The following is a 22,946-nucleotide window of genomic DNA, read 5'->3' on the forward strand; positions in this document are numbered from 1 at the left end:
AATTATAGGAAAATGTGTAACTACTCCAAAAAAAACCCCAAAAGCCCCAGCTTACCCCACCACAATATATGGGGCAGGTAATAAGGCTGTCATCTGAAATCAAGAAATGCTGAATGGCATCAGAATGGAGCCTCCCTTTTAAGTTATGAAGATGCTCTCCTAGAACTGGTGGGCGAAATTAACACCAAAGCCATTGTGAAGTCTATGTTCTATGAGTGGAAACTCAAAGTAAAATTTTGTGCTCACAACTGCAAAAACTACTCAGAAGTTCCCTGAATCAATACTGCTGTGTGAGAGCAGAGGGTGATTTCCCTGGGCACTCTACAATCTCTGCCCTTCAGTTTCAGTATTCATCAGCACCCACCTGCAGAACAGCAGCCCTTTAGATGACACACCTGACTCTTTACTTTGATCTGCTTCTAGGAAAAACAGGGTCAATGTGGACGTTCTTATCTCAGGTTACTTCTGAACTCTTGGATCCAGTCTAACAGACTGTTAGGTAATGAGGTCAGAGCTCACCAGCTGGTGTGCTACTGGTAACAAAAACCTGCTACTGGACAGGTGAGACACCCTAGCAGTGTAGAAAGTCAAGGAAGAGAGCTCAGCTCCTAAACACAGGAGGTCTTCCAGTGCAGAGAAGTGCATAATTACTGCCATTGACACTTCTTGTTGTACCTCCTTGCTATATCAGGAGCTGGAAGATCCAGACAAGAAGCCAGACTGTGACAGTTCTCCTGTGGCTGCTTACTTCAAGTGAAACTGGAAGGATGTTTTGGAAATTCCCTGAAGGCTCAACAGCACGAGAACATGACACATCCCTGGTGGGTATTTATGTGTGTATAGAGGGATGGAGGTCCAGCTGTAACAATTTCCATCCAGATCCCAGGAATACAAGAACTGGAAACTCAGACACATGCTCCCTGCCAGAAATAAAGGAGTCCTGCTGCTGGCTGGTGTGTACAGTGACTAAGAAGCTGAAGAGACTGTTGATCATTTGCTTCAACAGTGTGCAAGGGGATAAACAGCAGAGGATAACCCAAGGGTTAAAGACTGATTCTGCCCCAAAGGGAGATTGAGACTGGTGTTTAGGAACTCCAAATGTCTCTGCTTTACATGCATTGCTGTGGGCAGCAGCAGTGTCAGAGCCAGGCAGAGCCATTGGGATGAACTAAACTCCTATGCAGCAGGAATGCAAGGGTGTGGGTGTGGGGATTTAAACTGGAATTCAGTGCAAGAGGAGAAGTCTGGCAGAAGGAAACAGGATGCTAGTGAAGGGAGACCCAAGTTGTGCTCTTAAGGATCCTGAGAGATAAATTACAGTATGCTTCATGCCTACTCCTGAGTCACACAATGTTTCTGTTTTATTTTAGTCAATTGTGATGCAGAAGAGAGGAAAGAGGTCCCACAGAGCCCTACATCAGCATCCACAGTGCTAAAAGTTTGTACAGAACAAGAGTAATAGTGTAAGGTCCTAAAAAGCTGTCATTCAAAGTGGGTTCAAGCAGCAGCAGATGCCAAGAAGGTAGCCCAAAACAGAGGGGAGGTACTCAGAGCACTGGAAGGCATGCTTCTGCACCCATTGTAGCAGGGGATCTCAAAGGAGAGAGGTGGGATTTGGTACAGAACTGTACAGAAAAAAAAATCCTGCTCCGGCTTGTACTGAAAGATCCCAAACATTCATATTGTCAAACCTTTGCCACAGTAAACTACTTTTTGAAGAGAAAACCATTTTCTCCAGGAATCACAAAATTCTAAGACATAGTATTAATACATAAACTGGCTACCATGATTTCATGTTTAGTTTAGAAGTGACACCTTAAAAAGTCAGATACCAGAAAAAGCAGGTCACAGCCACAACAAAGGATTAATAAAAAAAGAAAAATAAATAGAAGTCAATTTATTTGCATGTGGTACAGCAGAAAATAACATTTGGTCTTTGAAACTTCCTGTACCTCAGGGTGTTGATGGCAGCATGCAAAAGGCTTAAACCTCTTGTTACTGAAGGAGGAAACAAAAAGCATTATTTGTCCTATGGCCAAGGAAAAGAGGGCCAAGAATGTTTTTGATTGCTTGGCTGACCCACTTTTTGTAATGCAGATGACTGCTTGCTGCTCATAAACTTCACCTATCTTGAAGAGAATTACCAGAATAGAGCTTATGAGGTTAGAGGAACTTGGGAGATGCCTGCTTGACTGTGGGTGAGAAAGACAGGTAGATTAACTTATAAATTAGAAATACAGGTAAAATAGCTTACATGTTAAGCCTAGAGTTAACCAGGAACCTGAGTCAACAATCAGTTCTCTGTGATAGCTCAGTGGAAACTCTGAAAGGCATTAGCCCTGCAGTTACCACTGCTTGGAGATAGTAATGACCAGGAGGGGTATTTCACTTTAAGTGGAACTGACCGTTCAGAGGGAGCTCTGCTGCTTTGAGTGATTGCCTTTGATGTGGCAGAACATGAAACATACAATGTCTTTTTCTGTAGGCTTGAAAACTTTGGCAAATTTGGAGGGACTGTAATACTCTTCATCTGATCAACTAACACAGATAGAGAAATCAATGAGCTTTAGGGTAACCAACCTATTTTCTTTTTCCGAGGTAAGCAAGGATATTCCCAGAAGTATGCTAACCCTGGTCTGGCCTAGGTAGGAATCAGGATGGATAATAGAGCTTTTAATGTCTTTTGCCTCTGCATCTGAGCTGCACTCTCAGTGCTGTACTGTGGTGGGCACACAAAGGACATAGCTCTAGGTGAAGGAATGATGATCACACAAAAAGTGACTTGAGAATGCCAGGTGTATTACATTTGATGGGATAGTAGACTGGTGAAAAAGAGCCTTTCTTACAGCCTTCCTCTGCTTTTTGCTGCTTGCAGTGTTGTCAGCAAGCCTCACTGGTTTGGAAGGAGTGGAGATGAGCTGCCAGTTGCTGTTTCTCATCTTGTGGGTTTGAAGAACTCACTGACACTGGCCTGAACACTCATTCCTGGGGTAACCGCAACAGGATTTTCCAGAGCAAAGGCCACTAAAACACTGTCTGCAGTGCTTGGGGAAAGCTACAGAATGGAAACTGGGATGGAGCCTGATACTCCATCTGTTTTAGTAACAGTGTCTTGAGCTGAGAAGGAAAATGCATGCAATTAATACATTTAAATTTACTGTTATTTTTTCTTGCTTTTAGTTCTGAGAACAAAGGGCTAGTTCATGGTGAGGAGTGAACCCAAAACACTGAAGTATAGACTAGAAACTTTGGTTAAATAATTTCTGTTAATCAACAGAATAATCTTTGTAAATTCAACTCTGTAAGGATCAACCTTGTTCGCATCTCCTTAGCCTCCCTTCAGCCCACTTCCTGGATTAGCTTCTATTAATTCAGCTGTTACTCTGCTTTGAGGTACTAAATTAACTTTGAGCTCTTGTGTAAGAAAGAAGGAAGTAGGCAGGCTCCCCTGTGGTGTGACAGTGGGAAAGAACTGAAAAGACATGAATGTGCAAGTTCTGCTGTTTGTGAAGACAGACTCTTTTTCTTCATGTTAGGTATTAAGTATTTAAGATGGTTAGTTGGCAGGTACACCTTATCTTCAATGATATGGAACTATACAGCTTGTACCATCTGGCCCTGAGACTGTCAGCACTGAAAAATCTGATTGTGACAGAGCTGCAATAGTCAGAAAACGCATTTCCTTTTCCCCAGCTGACTCTCAGTAGTCTGATCTTTGGTAAATGTCAAGTGTGGGGTTTTAATTCTGAGTTTCCTGGCTCTCATGTACCTTCTATTTTAACCAGCTTCAGACATGACTGCTGGTAGAGTTTTATCATGTGCTAACAACAAGAGGCTGATAAAGGGGAGCGTAGTACACACTTAGAGACTTGCCCTAAATACTACAGGCAAACTTTATCTTTTTGCTGATAACGCAGTTCATAAGGAATAAAGATTACAATGTGTAGACTACAACGGTGGTGGTGCCAGCACCGCAGGAGCTCCTCATTTTGGTGAGGGAGAGGAGGGAAATGAAGTTCAAAGATTTGGCTGCCCACCCAGTATGACAAATAGAAACTGGTAAGCTGTGTATGTTTGTTAATGAGTACTACAGCTTCCTTGGCAGTTCTGTTTGCTGGAGCTCCTTGCTTTTCCAGGAGCCAGTGGTGTTCCCCACTGCCAGAGCTTTTCTAGTAGCAGAGACCTGGCATGATCCAGTGGGGTGAAATCACAGAGATTGCTGTTTTCTGGATGCTGTAATATTGCATGTGCTCTCAGGGCTACATAGAGCAGATCTGCTGATGTTTTGAATTCCTCAGCTCAGCTCCAGCGCTAATCCCTGCAAGGAAATGAAGGGCTGGTGTACTGCTTTCCAGGTCACAGAACACCCCCAGAGAGGGAGGGGTAGTTCTTGGGGACAGATACAACTGGGAAGAGGTGGCCTAGCACTAGAGCAGGGCCCAGTGCTAGCTACAGCTCAGGGTGTAGGTAGGTTTGCATCTCCACTTGGGCAGTCACCCCAAATGCCCAGGCCTGGCTCGAGAGACACTGTAAGGGCGAGGCAGAGTCACTGCTGTGCCTGAAACACAGACCCAAAGGCTCTCCCTGTGGAGACCTTTCCCAGCTCAAGCCTGCAAGAAAAACAAAGCCCTCTTGGCAGCCACAGAACTTCAAACTGATTTCCCCTTCTTTTAGTGACTTCCTCCTAAACACATCAGTTTGCCCTCAGTAACTCTGAAGTCCAAAGGCTCTTGGAAAAAACTCCCAGCTCCTTCCCAGTCTCTCTCACAGCAGGCGTGCCAAAGAGCCCAGGTAGCTCTCCCCTGGCAGCACGCGTTCCCGGCAGGTCGGCCTGCAGCTTTCGTCCCGCCTGCCCAGACGGCGGCAGGGCGGATCCCTGACCTACGCCCCGGGATGTCTGGCTGTGCTCAGCGCTGCGTGCTCTGTGCTGGAGGAATATCCAGCGCTTGTCCGCGACGCTCCCTGCAGCCCTGCTAAAGAGACTCAGGATGTCTGTGTCGGTCCCCCATAAATGTCCGTATCACCACGCCTGCTGTGGCTGTGGCAGCACACACCGACCGTGCCAGGTGCCGAAGCGATGGGATGCCCCAAACTGAGCGTGGTTTGTACCCCGCTGCCCAGTGGGGTTTGCAAAGCTTCCGCTCCGCCGCCTGCTGAAACTCCCGGTGGGAGCACATGGAGTCCTCGGTGCACATCTCCTCCATGAGCTCCGCAGGCCCTCGCAGGAAGGCGGGCAGCTTGTGTTCCGCTTGGGAATTGTGCTGGGTTTTTCTCTGCCCGCGCTATGATGTCTGCACCTGCGGCGCCGCACTCATCGCTGCTCAGGGCCCGGCTAGGCTGCGCCTCTGCAGGGCGCCGGTGCACAGCGACCAAGCGCTGAGCGCCCTGTGTGCCAGGCACGGGATAGCGCCACTGCCTAAGCTCGCCAAAACCCCTCCCCTCGGAATGCAGAGAGATAAACCCGAGCTAAACGCCTTCTGAGGAAAACCCGGCTGGAAACATTTTGAAATCCATCCGCCCCCTTCCCACCCGCAGCTCCGCGGGGCCGGGCCGGGCCTGCGCAGCCGCTCTGGGCGCCTCACGGAGGGGCCGCTGCTGCCGCCGCTGCCCGGCTCCTTAGCTTCCTACCTCCCCGGCTCCCTTTCAGCGCTGGCCTTCCCGGCCCAGCGGCGCTGAGCTCGGGGCTCTCCGGTCACGCGTGCCTGCCGCCAACCGTGTGGCTTCTGCCCGCTTCCCCTCGCCCTTCGGCGGCCTCGGGGCGAGAGGGCCCTCGCTGGCCCGGCAGCAGCGTGGAGGGCCCGCGGCGCGGCTGTGCGAGTGCGGCCCGGCCCGAGGCAGCCCTGCCGCGCTTTTGACTTCCCCCGTGTTTCCACTCCGTCCTCCCCCGAGCTCTGGGTGCCCTTGGGCTGCTGCGGTAGCATTTCCCCTCAGGAGGTGGCGCAGCCGCCGTGGCCGGGCCGCGGGGTGCTCGGGCTTTGGCCCGCGCCATTCTCCTGGCTCGCACCACGCCCTGTGTCACCCTTGGGGCGCTTCACTGCCAGGGGAGGGGTTTTTGAAATAACGCGTGAATATTGCCTGAAGGAAAAGGGAAAGAAACGAGGCCGGGAGGAAGAGAACCCCCTCACCTGCTGAGCAGGGCAGCTGGTAAGGCCGGTGCTTCACATCCTGCTGTGTCCATCACATTGTGCAGCAATGCTGCCTGCCGGGCAAGCCTGTGCAGGACAGGCCTTTGGGACATTCCTCGTATCTGTGCGGTGCCATCGGGTGAGGGTGGCCCAGAAAAACATCCAGTTCCTGCCTCTAGGTATGCCTGTCCTGGTTGCTCACTGAAAATAACCCAGGTAATGGCAAAGGAAACAGGATTTGCGTTTTGTGACGCTGTGTTGGGTGGGTTTTGTGGCCCTCTTAAAACACATTTCCTGGTTGAGGTTTGACAAAACAGGCTGCTGACTTCAAGACAGCCCTAGATAAACCTGTTGGGGAAATACTTGCTCTCCACAGGAGGCAGGGAAGGTTGCCAGCTATTCCTTGCTTCTCTCCTTGGTGGGTTTTGAACAAACAGCCCATCTGGCAGCTTCTTGTAAAGTAAATCTTGCCTTTACTTCTAGGATGTGCTAGCCCCTTTCCTGGAGGTCTCCACTGCTGGCGAGAGGTTCAAGGGCATAACTCGATGTACTCTTTCTGATTCCTAGAAGAAAGTTTTCCTCTGAACCAGACCCAAGAAACAGTGGCTTATGTGATGACTGGCTGTTGACATTGGCTAGCATATGCACTTTGAAAGGTCACCCTGTCCATCTGCCAGATCAGCTGGCCCAAAGCATCTGACTGACCTGTTTGTTTCATTCCAGCAGTCTGGGGCTGACAAACCATGAAGGAAAAATAAGGGAATCCTGAAGCAGCAAGAGAATGTTTGCTCCTGGCCTTTGTCCAGAGAGACTGTTTGCACATCAGTGCTCTCTCTTACCAGGCATGGCACAGAGGAAATAGTGAATCTCCTTCATTTGTCTGAAGGCCCAGGGCTGAGCCTTTTCTCACAAACACCATGAGCTGTGGTCTCACCATCAGCTTTGGGGGTAGGACTGCTGTGTACCTGCCTTAGAAGGACTAGAGGGAGCTAATCCAGAAGAAAACTTATTTTTTAATACCGCTTTGTTTTATCTGAGCCTGATCAAAACATGGTTGCACATGTTGTTAGTGCTGTTGTGGCAAGATGGGAAGGGGAGCAGCACAGGCACCTGGCAGAGACAGGCAGGGCTGCTGCAGCTGCCATCAGTGACAGCCTTAAGCTGCTGTGGTATCACACCAGCAGCTCCTATTGCTGTAATTTGCCATTTGCCCTTGGAGGGATAGAATTCATTTGGCTTGTGGTGTGTGTTTTTGGGGTTTTTCCAGACCAGTGAAGGGTATAGGTAGTTTAGTTCTTTAAAATACCATTCTACTTTAAAGTAGCACACATCATAAACACAGTATTTGAGGAAAGTTTTCCCTTCTCTTTATTCCTCATGCACAGATCATTTCTATTTTGGTGCATGAAGAGCAGTAGAGGAGAAGTTTCCTTCTGTTGGGGGAAGATGGTTGTGTACTTTGTTTTGTTTTTAACATTCCACTGCCTTTTTCCTGGAGTCTTTCTGTGAGTGCACAGACCTTTTCCTTCCAAGGCAAAGCAGCTGCTCTTCTCTGGTATCACAGCCATCATCTCCCCCTCTCTTCATCAGTGAGTTGGCCAGCATTTTGCAAAGGTCAGAAGTGTATCTTAGATAAAAGTTTACTCAGCACAGAAGCACCTAAGGAATTCTGTTATTTTTTTTTTAATCTGCCTGGAGGTATTTATATTTCAGTACTAATGCATTCTGGGGATTACCTTGCCCACTGTGGCTGTCATATATATTCCTTACTGATAACACCCCCAAAACAAGCATATGTTGTCTTAATTTTATAGGAAAGAAGATAAACGTAAGCTTACAGGGCCACAGGCTATTGCCTGACCACCAGCTCTGGATCCTCTCTCTTGTCACTCTTACCCCACCAAGTTTTTCTCACTTCACTGCTCTTCTGCCCCAGACACTCATGTGACTGGAACATTTTAGACCCATCCTCTCCAAAAGAGTTGCCCATTCACTGTAACCCTTGGTGTGGAGCTGGGTGGCACCAGCCTTGTCTTGCTGTGTGTTCTTTCCCTCTGTGGTGGTGGACTGGTTGAGGAAGCTTGATAAAAAGGTGTTGGGATGAGGGGATGCTTCAACCAAAGCTTTCCAAAGTGCTGAGCACTGATGATATAACACAGCTGCCCTGGTGTCTCCATGCCAGGAAGTGTTTGCCATCCCTGTGAGATTGAAGTTACCAAGTTGTAAGATGCTTTTTCTTTCTGCTACTGAACATAAGCCAGGAGGGATTGGCTTAAGCTGAGTCTTGTAGCAGCATCAGTGGAAAGGTACCCTGTAGAGCATGTCTCCTTTTAAATGGCACACAGAGGGGAATATGCTCCATGGCTTCCTAGTTTTGGGGTCTGAGGCTGTACTTCTGGGAAGCCTCTAGGAAAGTCAGATTTATTGTGGTCTCCTAGTTATCCTACTTAAGGCTGAGGGCTCTTATCTATGGGGCTTGCTGTTCCTTCTTTACATCTTTAAATTTATTTTTATTTTCTTAATTGAAGTATGATTATACTAGAACAGCTCCTGTCATCTCATAAAGCAGTACAAAAATGCCAAATTATTTATGCTGACTTCTGCTTAGATTTTCATGCTCTAAAAAGCCAGCTGAGTCTCATTTCTGTCTGCAGTGGGACCATGGAAGAAAAGGAGACGTCACTGAGTCACACCTCAGAGAGCAGCATGTTGGACCTCCCCTCTGTTTGTGACCTAGCAGAGCACTTTCTGCCTCCACACAGCTCTGAGAACAGCCAGGAGCTTTATCCTTCTGGGGATGTTTTTCCCTCTCCACCCACAGGTAACAGCTTCTGCTTCTCCACATGCTCTTTCTTTAGCCAGTGCTTCATCTGTGTAGGCAGTGTGTTGCTTGACTGAGTCACTGCAGTCTGATACTGGTGCACCTGCCTGTCATAAACCACAATTTTAGCAGAACTGCAGTCTGCTCCAGCTGGACACACACAATGGGAACTGTGGGTTGATGGGACACGGGAGAGGAGCTCAGAGGATGCTGTCAGCTGCTAATGTTCTGCAACACTCTTCATGTTTAATGTGTTCTCAGAAGGACAACTAATATGTCCTTCAGACATCAGGAGTAAACACTGTCACAAATTACCACAGTCAGCAGGAAGAGTTTTTAAACTTTTCCTTGTGTTTTTCATGTGCTCATCACATGCTCAGGATGTGGCCTCATTATCCTATTACCTTAATAATAATAATAACTGAGTCTCTGTTTGTGCTAATGACAATAGTTGGTGAGGACTGCTTCAGTTCAACTCCTCACTTGAAACAGGACTGACTTCTGCAGAAGTAGCATTTTACGTCCCACTACTCCAGATTCTTAAAAGTAATGGTATAAATTGTTTATCCAAGAAGATAAGGGACAGCTGGCAAGAAATGTGAGATCAAAATATGCTGGCCCAGTGGCACTTCTTGCCATATATTCATGCTGGCTGGAATGAAGGTTCTAGTGATTATGTTTAATATTGGGGGGAAAATAAGTTCTGGTCGACAAATGATGTGTAGAGAGGATTTGTCAAGACACCTGAGTGGGTAAAATGTCACTGACAACACTTCTTGTTGCTTTAGAATCTTAAGTCGTGTAAAAGTAGGATTTGGCTCCTCTTCTTACTCTGAAGTGGTTTTCTGTGGCCTCCTCCCAAGAAATTAGCTTGAAATTCAACAGGTGACTTTCTTGTAGTGGGAATGGCACATGTTCTAGACAGGTGAGCAGTGGGATCTACCAATTGACCTCTCTCAGCTGATGCTGACTGGTTGCCTGTGCAGTTGCCTTCAGCTCTAGGTGTGGGACATCCAGAACTGTAATGGAATCTGGCAACAGCAGAGACCAAGCCTTGCTTTGGTTTTTCACACAGACCAGGAGGTCACATGTCTTATCTTAATAATGATGGGAATCTTCTGCTGTTAACCTCTGCTTTAAACCACAACACATCACATTCCATGATCCTTGTTGCACTGGAGCAATAGCATGTCTGGTTTGAGGTTTTGCTTTATTTTTGTGTGTAAGAGTAGTCACCAGCACTGCAAGGAATGTCCTGAGCCAGCCTTTTCCACTGTCATGGGAGAGGATCATGGAGAAGCTGCTCTGATCAGGCTGGAAGGCATTTGTCTACTCAGGTTTCACAAGGCCTGTGTGGAAGGTATGAAGCAATCCTGGCAGCTGTGAGGCAGTTCCTGGGATGTGTTGCTCAAACACCATTTAGTGTGGGTCAGGGCAGCTGGCCCTGATTGCTTTGTTGAATGGGACACATGGAATAACTGCATGACCACTTGGCAGCCCCAGGAATGTCTGAGGCTTACTGGGAGCAGCACATGCGGAAATGACAGTGCTGGGGAAGTGTTTGTGGGGCCTGTGTGGAGCAGGCAGCTGAAGCTCAGCACCAGGGTACACTGAGAGGCCACATCCTGCCTCCTGGCTGTCCCCAGCACCCCCTGTGCCAAGTGGATTCCAGGTATGCTGGGGAGGGCAGATGTGGCCCATGAACCCTCCCCTTCATTGCTTGTTGTAGAGACTGCTCACAACTGAAACAGTTAGCAGTAACTGTGGGATGCTCCCTGTGCTCCTGGAGTGAAATAATCCAAGTGTCACAGGATAACCAGTTCATGCTCTGAACATCTTGGCTTTTTTCTCCTCACAAAACATCATACCAATATACATACCCACCTAAACTCTCTCTTTTGATGCAACTTCAGCATTCCAGCCCATTGAGTTGGTCACTGTGACAGAAGAGAGAGGAAGATGGTTTTACAAACAATCTGCTCATGTCAGATATTCTTGGAAAAGCAAGTTCTGTCAAATGTATCCTGGGAAAGGAAGCTCCCATGTTTGTTTGTTTTGTCACAAGGCATTGAGAGCTGCTGCTGTGGCACTGTGTAAGTGGGAAGAGTGGGAGTGGCTGTGGGTTGCACCCCACAGTATGACCAAAAGACTGGGACTTGGGCACGATGGATGAGGATCTTCCTTAGTGATTCAAAAGCCTTTCCAAAAGGCCCACAGGTCTCTGGGAATGTGGCAGCTTCCTTAGGAATGAAACAGACTGACAGGACAGGCTGTGTTTTCTGCCATCTGCCACATGAACTGGACTGAGACTGACTGAAGTACCACACCATCCGTGCCGAGGTGGAAATGGTCATGGGGTATCCCTACTGCCTGAGGCAGCAGAAACAGGTTTTATTAGTCTAGAGAGGCTCCATCCCTTCTAATAGCAGAAGATAGGTACTCATTAGCCATGAATACAGGGCTTTCTGAAAGCAGGCATCCCCAGGCAAGAAAACAGTAGTCCTGTAGGAAGATTACTAAGTCTCTTAAATGGTTTATAAATTAGTAGTTTTGTGATTGATGTGGAAGTGAGGGTTCTGCTCTTGCAAGAGGCATTCATACCTTTAGCTTATTGTCACAGTGAGTTCAAGTGTCTAAGTGGTAATAGAAACTTAAATGGGATCAGTAAACACTTCAGTATTCTTCATCTTTTTTAATCCCGTACTGGAAGATAGTTTTAAAAAATGTAATTGTTTGTCATTTTTTAAATCTGCATCACTCGGTTGCTCAATACACCAGGAAGACCTTACCACTTCCTCTGGATTAAGAAAAGTTGCCAGCAAAAGTTCTTACTTGGCAGGCAGCACTCAAGTGTGTGTGTGGGAAAGCCTTAAATCAGGCACTGAACCAGAGAGTACCAGGGACAGTGGAAAAATACTATTTACCTGGAAAAATTACAACCTAAGAAAGTGTTAGAGAATAATCAACAGGTGTGCTCTACAAACTGGGAGAGCACAGGGTTCTACGCTCTGCCTGCCCATGCTCTGTGGTCAGGCAGAACTGTATTTCCCACTGCAGCCCTGGAGAAATTCTCCTAAATTTGGAAGCAGCATTTGAGAGTTCAGCTGTGGAATCATGCCTGGGAGACTGCCTGTTTGAAGCATGGGCAATGCTCAGTCCCATCTCCTTGCATGGCCCTTCCTAGGGCTTGTGATCTTGGGCAAATGGGCCTTCCTGCTTGTCCTGTAGCCTCCATTGCTTTTTCTCTCTAATGAAAAGCAGTGGAAAAGCTGTGTTCTAAAATGGATGGGTGGACAGGGTCACCCAGTGGAAGAAAATGGTGTGTCACAGAAACAGAGAAAATAAAAGAAGGGTGGCAGAGTTTCCTGTAGGCTTGAAGAGACCTGCAAATATCTAAAAGCTGACTGGCTTTTTTTAAAAAGCAAAATTAATTAAAGAGGTGTTCAACCTTTAGTTGCCTCTCCAAAGACACTTTTGTTCCTGCAGTTTGTTTCAAGTTTGAGCCCAGGCTTACCTTTAGTTATTTTCCATGGACTTCCCTGACCTCTGTAGTGCAAGGAGAGTCCCAGGCTGCTCCTGGCTGTGCTTACTATTCCTGGTTGATCCTTAGTGTTGGTACACAGTGAGAAGTCAGCTCAGGGAACTGGCCCAGCTTTCTGGGCAGCCATGTGAATATTTGTGTGGATGAAGTGGGGACAGCTCCTCTTCCTGGCAGCAGCACAGGTACAGCCAAGATCCAGTGCTCTGCAATGTGTCCTGGCTTTCACAGGGGTTACAGCCTTTCCAGGATGGTGGTTTCTGAAAAATGTTGGGCTATGAATCTCTTCTCCCTTGTGGGTAGCCAGGCTGTAGGTTCTCTCTGATCAGTTTTGGGGTGTTGCAGGCTTTCTTCAAAAGCAGTCCATTTGGAACAGGTCATGAGAGCTTGGTGGAAATGGGACAGAACATTTCACTGGGGACTCTCTGGCTTCATGCACCTCAGTGAGCCTGGGCCACAGCACTGCTGCTGAACTTGCCACTCAGATCAAGGGGACAGCTGGTCACAAGGTTAGCCCAGGTTAAAGGCAGGGGTTTTGGACTGTTCCAGTTGCTTTCTGGGTTTTCAGGTAACCAGGCAACTATGTTAAAACAGAGCAGGGATTTTCAACAAGTTAACACAGCTGTCAGTTTTACAGGCAATTGGGATTCCTCTGGAAAAAAAATGCTACACGTTCCCAGTGAATTTACATGTCCAGTTTTGTGGTGAGTTGCTGTGTCTTTTATTAGCAACTGAGGAGTGGTGCTGATGTTGGTGCATGTGTTCTGACTTGTCCTTAAATGCTCTCTACCTTATATACTCTCTGCCATGTCCTCTGGCCCATCAGGTGTTGCTTAATCTGTTTTGCAGAAGTGGGTTTGTGTTTACTGAAGAAGTCCAGCATGGCTTCTGCTTTTCCTGCCTGGGAATTGTTCACAAGTGTTGATGTAGAGGCTGCAAATGAAAGGAGTGTGTTTGGTCACATCAGCAGCAACCTTTTAGGGCTGGCTCTTGGTGGGTGCTGGGAGGTTCAGTTCAGCCCAGAACTCAGTGCTCACTGCTTGGTGTAGAAATTACCGCTTGGCTGTCTGAGCTGCAACTGCTGCCAAAAGTTGCCAAATTTCCAAAACAGATTTTTTGTTTGGCTAAAGACTTTTATATATAGTCCCTTCAAGAAGTCTGTGTAACTTCATAAATCCAAAAGGTGTGTGATGTTTTAAATCACTTTCAGACTGAGCCACAGCTGAGTTAGAAAGGGCTCATAAGTGAACTCCAGGTCAGATACAGAAACTTCTGATAGTCTCCTTTGCCTAAAAAAATATTGATCACACTGAGAATATTTTAGTTTTTGGTTTGCTTAGAAGGTGAAGGGAGGGCTGCTGTTCACAGGTGCTTTGTGATGTGCAGTTTTCTTTGACTGCAGAAGTTAACCATGCAAATCCACTTCAGTTTGAGCTGTGGTCCCAAATAGAGCTAATTATTATTAACCATAGAACGATAGAATTTGGTTTTTTTTCAAAACCAGTGTGTTGGTTTGAAATTGGTTAAGCACGGTGCTTGCCTGGCTGTGATGAAGAACATAGTCCCTGTTTTGGGAATTTGTGGATTTACCGGTTTTGGTTTGTTTCCTGCTGCCCTCTAGTGCTCAATGTTACCCATTTCTGATTTCACCAGCCTGGCAGGCTTAAAAGTTTATAGGGTTTTTTAAGTGATGGTTTTTAATCAAGTGCACTCTCAAGTATGACCAAAATGCTAGATTTTTCTTAGACTCGAGTCTTATCAAGAGGAAAAAGAAAAGCAAAATGTTTCAACGCTGGTAATTTTGTATAGATGGTGTGGGGCAGAGGACTTGAAGTGCAGCTCCACTGAAGTTATGGGCAGGCTCTTCAGTGCATGACTCCATGGCTCTGGTGAGTTTGGCATCACCAACCCTCCAAGCATCTCTTTGTGACCCAGTTGTGTTGAGTACTGGGTGAAAAGGCAAGGTGGAGTTTATTCCAGCTGACATAAAAGGTATACAGTGAAACTGCACAGCGCACAAAAGAAAGCACTGGGAACCACTGGGTCACTGTAGGTCTTAGATCTTGTGCAAATTAATTTTTCAGGGATGTGTTACATAAAGCATCCAGCCAAAAGTAAATCCTAGAACAGAAAAAAGCAATGTTTTATTCTTCACAGTCTGAGGAAGAAAACTGGTCCTTTTTGAGGAGAATTAGAGCACTATCTATACATCAGGGAAAAACTGAGACATGTGCCTTGCCTTTTAGACTTTAATGCTTCAGAGTATCTCTGTTCTATGAAAGTGAACAGTTTGTATTAGACCATTAATAATTAGAAATCAACTACAGAGAAAATGCTTCAGTAACAGAGACAGGGAGTTGTACTACTGCACTGAAGTTGTCTGATTGGATTCTGTGTTTCTCTGCATGAAGGTGAGTTTGGGAGTTTGTCTCTTGGGAAGGAGAATTTGTTTTGCTTCTAATTACCCTGCTTTGATTTTGATTGGTAGTAATTAACCTAATTTCCCCAAGCTGAATCTACTATGATGGTATTCAGTGAGTGATCTCTCCCTGTCCTTATTTCAACTCATGAACCTTCAGAGGTATTTCCTCACCTCTGTCCACTTGTGGAGGGGAGTGTGGCTTTGGGGGCATCCAGCCAGGGTCACACCACCACACCATCCGTGACAGACAGTGGGACCTGTGAGGTGTGTAGAGCTCTGTCTGCCCTCTGGTGGGACCGGGAGCTTTTAATATCACCTTGTTCTGCCAAAGTGTCAGAGTCCCAGTCGGCCATTTCTTCCTTACCTTTATCTAAATTGTCATTCCAGCCTGGACTTTTAGTTCTCTCATCACAGCTATCAATGTTTGTCTTTTGCTGTGACCTAATCCAATTCAGAATAATGTCATTATGGTAATTGTTCCTAAGGTAGCTGTGAGGCAGCTTTGTACATGTTTGTGCAAATGTTGTTTTATCTTACCAGGCCAGTGCTGTTTTATCTTACCTGTGAGCATTAATCATTTAAATGAAAAGGAATTAAATCCTGTAAATAAATGTCAAGAATTTGTTCAATAGGCAAGAATGGACAAGAGTTTGTTAAAATCTTTATTAATCATTTTTCATCCTCTGAAGTGCAGATGTGGAGTCCTTTGAGATGGAAAATTAAAATTGGGAACAGAAGCTGTCTAAATAAGGGTTTTACAGGGGAATAATAAACAAATTCAGCCATCATTTGCAACCACTACAATGCCATTAAATATTAAGGGAACAATGAGCAATTTCCAAGGTAGTAAAAGATGACCTGAGGAGTTCTTCCTGACCAAGACTCACATTGGTATCAGGCTGGGATGGGGGAGTCTTTGGGAAGCCAGATGCTACTGGCTCTGTGAAGCTGGAAATACAGTGCAGGTGTGTCTGAAGAACTGCTCCTTGCTTGGCTTTCTCCTTTATGGGTGCTTCCCTGGGCTTCCCCATTCTGCAAATACTTGCTTATCACATATGTAGTACAAAGTTTCTCCTATGCTTGAAGCTGCTTTTGCCGCTCTGCTCAGGCTTTTCAAAGCAATGATCTCTGTTCCTTGCCCTGGAAGTCAGCACTGGAGGGGGGTCTATCCTGGAGCAGCTGGATGCTGGCACTCAACTGAGGCTGCTGGAGGCAGCAGAGTGGTTACTGAATCCTCACCCTGTAAAACAAGGATTCACTCAGGATGGCTGCCTCCACTACAATGAGCTCCTATCTGAGACATACGTGCCTATAAATTGTCTCTAGTTGGGCCCCAGAGTTTCCAAGGACAGACTGTGTTAACAGGGCTGTGTGGCACTGGGTGGCCCGCATGGGAGCCATGGCACAGGACAGCATTTCAGCAGATGGATAACATTCCTTGTTAGTCCCTCAGGAGCATGACTCCAGAGTGCACTAATGGCTGTGATTGCAGTTTCACACACTGGGTTTGGTGCTCTTCCATTTTTCTGTGTATGGCTGCAGGGGATCCACTGAGTGCTGCAAGCCAGGGGTTGTGGCTTACTACAGGCAGGCAGATCAGAGATTCTTATTTCCATGGGACAGTTATTTTAGTGCAAAGCTGTAGTGGAAATTCCTCAAGTTCCATTCTTTTCTGAAACAGATTAATGCCTGGTTTAGACTAATCTGTGCAATCTTGCCCAGGCACTGCTTTTACCACCCGCTTCTGCTCAGGTGCTGGCCTTGAGCCATTTCCTTGTCACAATCAGATTTGGAAGCCCAGGCTGATCTTGTAGAGATCCTCATCTGCTTCACTGCCCAGCTCAGCTCCCTTTAGCATTATTGTGGCTCTGTGCAGAGGTGCTGAAATGCCAATAGAAAAGATATGGGTTGAATGAAAGTGCAGGATTCAACAAAGGGAAGGAGGAAATTAGACCGTCAGGCTGAGGGAGAGATCAGAAATCCTGTGCAGAAGGGCTTGTGTTGTTTAATCACTAAGTTTTGGTTAACTCTGTCATTATTTTGAAGCTCAGGAACAATCCCTGATGTAACTGTGAGGCTGGAAGGGTATGGGAGGATGGATAGCAATGACATCTCCATTTAGATGTCCAATATTCTGCATGTGTGTGTGAGCTCATTACCCATCACCTTGGGTTACCATGTTAACTTAATGCATTTCCTCTTTTTCAGGCAAGTGATGGTTTTATATGCTGAATTCCAAGATAACCTTCCGTAGATGCTTCTTACCATTGAGAAGTGACTATTGTTAAGTGTATTTGTGTTGTGTTGAGTCCAGATGTCCATAAAGTATTTCACCAAGCAGTGTGCAGAGTGCTGGGAGAATGTCCCCTGCTTTCCTGCTGTAGTGGAGAATTTGTGTAGGCTTGTGTCTAAACAAGGATAATATGAACCAGATTTCCATGTATCTGTGAACAGTCAGTGCTCCGTGTTTGAAACGTTGGGAGGCAAAGAAGTTCACTTTACTACTGTGGAGAAAAAGGGTTGGTTTCCTTTAAAAAAAACCTAAAAAACATGCTTTAAAACCATGCAAGAAATTTTCACTACAAGATTGACAAACATGAGAGTTACACAAGGGACAAAGATCAGAGAGGAGAATGAGAGGGAACTCATGGGAATGAGAGTTGGTGTTCACAGAGGGAACATAAAGGGCTTGGACTATGGCTCCTGCAGACCCTCCTGTAGAGTGTCCAGTTAGACTTGTCCTGTTTATCTTTCTGCTTTTAGAAAGAGAAGCATCTTTTGTAGGAAACAATTTCAGTGAAACTCCCATTTTTTCTTAACAGCTGGAGAAGAGAAGCTACAAAGCAAATCCCAAGGCCTCTAAGCCAGGGTAGTAATTTTTCTAACAAAGTGCTTCAATAATGCAGTAATACAGTTGTGAAACATTCTCATGTGTGCATGAATTGTTCTGTTTACTTTGGAGGGCAAGAACTTCTGTACAGCTGAAACACCTCCACAAAATGCCTTTTTTTTCCTCAGGGAGAAAAGAAAGTACATGCCATGAATCCTTAGTAATTGAAATAACTGTGGAAAGCTGCAAAGGGCTGTAGCTGTTTCTATTACCTGGACATGTGTTCATGGCATCTTTTTATCAATGTTAAATTTTGTGGGGGGCTCCCAAGATGTTGGGTCCTTTCTTGTATAATAGAGTTGCTCTTTGCAGCTTGGTATTATGGTTTTATGGTAGTGCAGGTGATGCAAGAATGACCCAAGATCATTGGGTGTCAGTGCTGAGTGCTGAGCAGCCAGCAAGTGGCAAAACATGGAATGCCTGTGCCAACATCGCTGTGTAAAACCAGCACTGCCCTTCCCTGCTGTCTGCAGAACCTGCCTTGGTGTCTCAGCTCTGTCACTTAGCTGTGGGTGGTAAAGATCTGTGAAAGTGCCTTAAAAATGGCAATTTAAATAATGGGGATGTCGGGCTAGGGCAGAAGAGAAGGGCAAATAGGCTTGGAATGCCATGTTGAGGCCAGCCTGTGCCAGCCCTCTGGGATATTTCTTTGGTACACGCTGCTGTGGGGTCACCCACGTTAGCATCAGTACTTGGGGAGCAGAAGAACGGTGTCATTGGCCTGAAATGCAGCTGTACTGAGGCAGAGAGCCCAGGGAAATGGTGGTACAGAGCTTCCAGCAAACTCTGAGCTTCACATTTGTTCACATGCTCTGGGACATCTCACCTGCAGTCCAGCTGTGAGTGGGGTTTGTGGTTTAGAGGGCACTGTGATGTTCTGCTTATACACAATGCATAAATAAGAAATGTCACTCCTCAAATCTCTTTAAAACCTCTTGTTTTCTTAACTCTATTAGTAAGATTTCTACCTTTTTTTTTCCTGGTCTGATTCTAAACATGGGGATTTTGTCTTGTAATTTATCAGATTTACCTGTCCTGATACACAAAACACCTTGGTGGACCCTAATTTTGAGCACCAGTGATCAAATATGCAAGATCTGACTTTTTCATTTTCACTGGGAAGCTTTCCTTACATTTAGCTCTCCATTATTCAGATGTTTTTTCAGATGTAGCCTGTGACTGTGTGGTAGAAGAATCAGCTGGAGTTTATTGGACCCAAAAGGCCCTGTATTGGCAGTGGTTAAAATGCAGCAACAGAAAACAAGATACATCTGCCCTGATTGTTGTGGTCCCTTATTGCCTCTGAATTTATTCCCTGAATTTGAAGCTTCTTTAGGAGCTGCTGTGAACTGGCAACAGAAAAACACATTTCAGGGAATCCTCTGTGCCTGGTAGCAGGGAGGAGAACAGAAAAGTTATACTGATGTTGTTTAAATGAGAAGCTGTGCTCCCAGGATGCTGCTTAGTGTAGAGGGCTGGCTTGCTGCTGTGAAAGGATGCAGATTGCTCCTACTCAATTTTGCCATGGCAGGTTTGAGTGAGCTGAGCAGGAGGCTGTGGGCAGGATGCCTCTGTTCCATGTGCTCAGGGTGGATGCAGTGCCTGGAGTGCTGCAGGGGATGCTCCATAGCTGGGTTAAGGATGTAGGGTTTAGCAGTGCTGCCTGCCATTACCCTCCTCTGGCTGTAGGGCCTTTCTGTCTGCAGTGACGTGGCTTGGATTAATGCCAGGATTGTGGGGGTCACTGTGGTCCATTTTCCCTGGATTTGTGTGCAGTTATTTGGTCCCTGCCTTTACATTCACATGCTGCTCTCAATGTTTCCTGGCTTCCCCTCTGTAACATCTGGCTTGTGCCACACCACATGGATTGAGCCCAGTTGAAGTGTTCCTAAAGCCTCACAGCTCAGACTCCTATCACCATTTACCTGTGGGGCATCTGGCACTGAATTTAAATTAGATCTCTGTCTTAATTCAAGCCTCATTTTTCTTCTCTTTCTCTGGTTTACATCACTGAGCTCACTGGTGTGCAACTGATGAGGCTGCAGCATAAAAAATAGTGAGTCATAGCCCCTTAGTAGCAGACTGCAAGTATAAAATACATCATCATCCACAATATTTTTTGAAACAAAACAACACAGCCCAGTGATTCAGCATCAGTGTGGGTTGCAGTACACGAAGGTTTGTCCTGGAGCCCTCCTGCATCTGATTTCTTCCTTCATTTCATGAGTTTAATAACCTCCCACCCTAATGCCCTCCCTTCTTACATTCCATAGGAGCTGGGCCTCATATGCATGGACATCTCTGTGCCTGTGAAGTCTCCCCCCAGACAGATGGAATGCTGTCAGTCTGAGCAGTGCTGCTGCCTTTCCAGCAAGCCTCCATGCTAAGGGTTTCTCTGTGAAGGGTGGCAGGCAGCTGGTTATTTATTGCTGCAATAAGCACTGGCAAGCAAATGACAATATTTTGTGCTGTGTGCTGCTTGCTCTTCCTTTTAGCCTGCCCAGGGATTTCTGGCTGCGTTCTGTTTGTGCTCACTCTGGGTAGAGGTGGAAGCAAGGGAGGGCTTGAGCTTTGCAAGTTCACTGTGTTTTATAAATGTAGCACTGCCTGTGTCAGAGAGGTCATCTTACTCCAAAAGTTATTTGGGTTTGTGAAGAAGGTAAACCCTTTGCATTCCTACCTTCCATAAGTGCCTACAGACTGTCTTATACAGCTCTAAGTAATGAAATGATGCATGTCAGTATACTAAAGGAGTGCCGGCTGCAGTGTCTGACAGGAATAGTTTTGGGGTCTTGTGTGTGTGTTTTTTGTGGCTGTTGTTGGTAGGTTTTTTTAGTTAGTTTGTTTGTTGGGGTTTTTTTGGTTTCTTAATCTGCAAATAGGAGACAAAAACAACCAGAAAGACTAAGCCTGGGAAAACAGACAAGTATACTCTAATGTCTTCTAGATCAATGGAGGCTTTGGTACTCTCACAGTGGTCTGTTTTTATGTGTGTATTTTAGTCTCAATGATGCAAACATTTTCTTTTTTTCTATTTTTAAAATTAAATTTAAGCCAGTAATGATCTCAGCAAGCCAGTAATGATCTCAGCAGGAATCCGAACGTTGGGTGTGTGTCTGTTGGAGGAAAAGGAAAGGCAGTAGAATCAAAATCAGTCACTTCTTACACAGCAAGTAATTAAAAACTCAATGCAAGAGGAAATCATTGAGGCCAAGAGTTTAGCAGTGAAATAAAGGTAACTTTGCACTGATGTGGGTAATAAGAATAAGCTCACTCAGTATTTCTTGCTGATACAAATGTTGCTGAGCTATTGAATACATCTGATGGTGTTTCAAGGCTTTTATTAATCTCTGTGTAATTTCAAGTGTCAAGTCACACCCACATATCCCCACCACGAGGTTGCCACCTAGAACAGACCACAAGTGGAGGGGACATGCCAGACTACAAACTGATCTAATCCTGCCTGGTACCTTCTTCCTTTCCCCTTTAGAAAAGAGTATTCCTGTTCTGCAGGTGGAAAAGCTGAAACCAATGCTGTTATAGGTACAGCTCTTCCCTTCACTAGACTATACCTCTTAAATACTCTTAATTAAAAAGAAATCCTTGGATAAGATGCTCAGAATCAGGAGCAGAAGGGGGTTGTTTGACTAGAGAAGCAGGTAAGGTAGAGTTTAAGGGAGGGAGAATTTCTTTTGGGGTTCACAGTGTATTTGTGTATGTGTAAATTTTACAGTGGTGTTTTATTTTATTAATGAATAACCCATAGATAGATAAACCAAAACTACAGTAATTTGTACAGACCTAAGGAATACTCATCCTTAATATGCTGACCCAAAGCCTAGCCCAAGTCCTTCTGTACTATTAATAATACAAATTAATTTTGAATTCAATTATTTAAGCAGTTTTTGCCTATTAAGATTGCAAAGAAATGTATCATCTCTACTTCTGGTCATGGTGCAGCACAGGTGAGATCTGTTTCGTGATGTCTTACCATTCAGTAGCAATTTCTTGAAAGGATGAACATTCTGCTGAAGAGCTGAATTGGAGGAGAATCTGATTTACAGAGATACCATCTGCAATCCCAGGTGAATTTAACATTGCTCTACATTGCTGCTTCTCTAGATGTCTAATGAGGTTATTTCTAGGTTAATTTTTCTCCTGATGCAGTCTCAATTAAAATGTAAAGAAAGCAGCAGAAGTTGAAAATAAAATAACTTGAGAAGATCCATTTTGTGCTGCACCAGTGCTTTGTGGTAGGATGCTTGTTACAGCTGCTAATTATTATTTTGTATGAGGCACTTGCCTGATAGCATCTGTGTGTGTGTGTGTGAATCATCTGCAGAGCCTGTGACAGCATTCCAGAAGGGGAGTTAGCTCCAGTGGCTGAGACACTGAGTTTGTGCCAGTGAGTTTCATGCCTAGCTTGGATTGAATGGAAGGAAATATTAGGATTCTTAAGCCCAGAAATCTTGGAATATAAATGGAAATATGTTTGCATTGTTAAGAAATCACTTATTGCTATTAGCTTTCAACAACCTGCTGACAGTGAATGGAGACAGTGATTTATTTCTGATGTAACTCTAGCTGGGATTTTTTTTTTATTTTGAAGAATCATTCTTTTGCAGAAGATTAAAGCAAAAATGAGGTTGATAGTTGGGTGTGATATTCAGAATGAAAGCATCATGCTCCATAATTATCAACTGTGAGCTGCAAACCTCCCAAGGTGAGTTAGACCATGTGGTGAAAGAGAGAAATGGTGTGTTCTTGGCAAATGAGATTCTTCATGCACCAAACAAAATGCTGGGTTTGCCTGTGCTATTCCCACACACTGCATAAAACAGTCAATCATGTAAATTCTTCATGACTTCTCTTGTATTAACAGTACCTGGCAATGAAATATTAGTAGATGAACCTACAGCTGCTGAAGAGTTAGAATGAGGAAATATAAAACCTAGTGGTATCTCTCAGGCAATAGTTTGTCTTTAAAAAGTGCATGTGGCTGGTTTAAATACTTCAGTCTAACAACCTGCTTTGTTACATCCTGTGTTTGCCAAAATCTTTCTCCCCCATCACAGAACAAAGCCACTGATGCCAGTGCCCAACTGTGTGTTGAAGTGAGGAAGCCTGTGCTTTCTGAACAGGAAAGCTCC

The 22,946-nt window shown here is 45.4% G+C and overlaps 1 protein-coding gene across 3 annotated transcripts in view; it reads left to right on the plus strand.

Annotated features, from left to right (window-relative positions):
• Window positions 1-22,946, plus strand: part of SHLD1 (shieldin complex subunit 1) — a 64,652-nt gene that overhangs the window by 20,238 nt on the left and 21,468 nt on the right. The window contains exons 1-2 of one of the 3 annotated variants that reach the window (XM_071424334.1): window positions 5,578-6,144; window positions 8,780-8,946. In XM_071424334.1, coding sequence (XP_071280435.1) covers window positions 8,787-8,946 — 160 coding nt within the window. In that variant the 5' untranslated portion in view covers window positions 5,578-6,144; window positions 8,780-8,786. Of the gene's footprint in view, window positions 1-5,577; window positions 6,145-6,184; window positions 6,342-8,779; window positions 8,947-22,946 lie in introns of those variants that run through there. The other 2 variants (XM_071424340.1, XM_071424348.1) reach the window with 2 other exon arrangements.

Source organism: Agelaius tricolor, unplaced genomic scaffold, assembly GCF_023055355.1.
Source record: "Agelaius tricolor isolate 1412-34295 unplaced genomic scaffold, bAgeTri1.0.p SCAF_1, whole genome shotgun sequence".
Lineage (NCBI taxonomy): Eukaryota > Metazoa > Chordata > Aves > Passeriformes > Icteridae > Agelaius > Agelaius tricolor.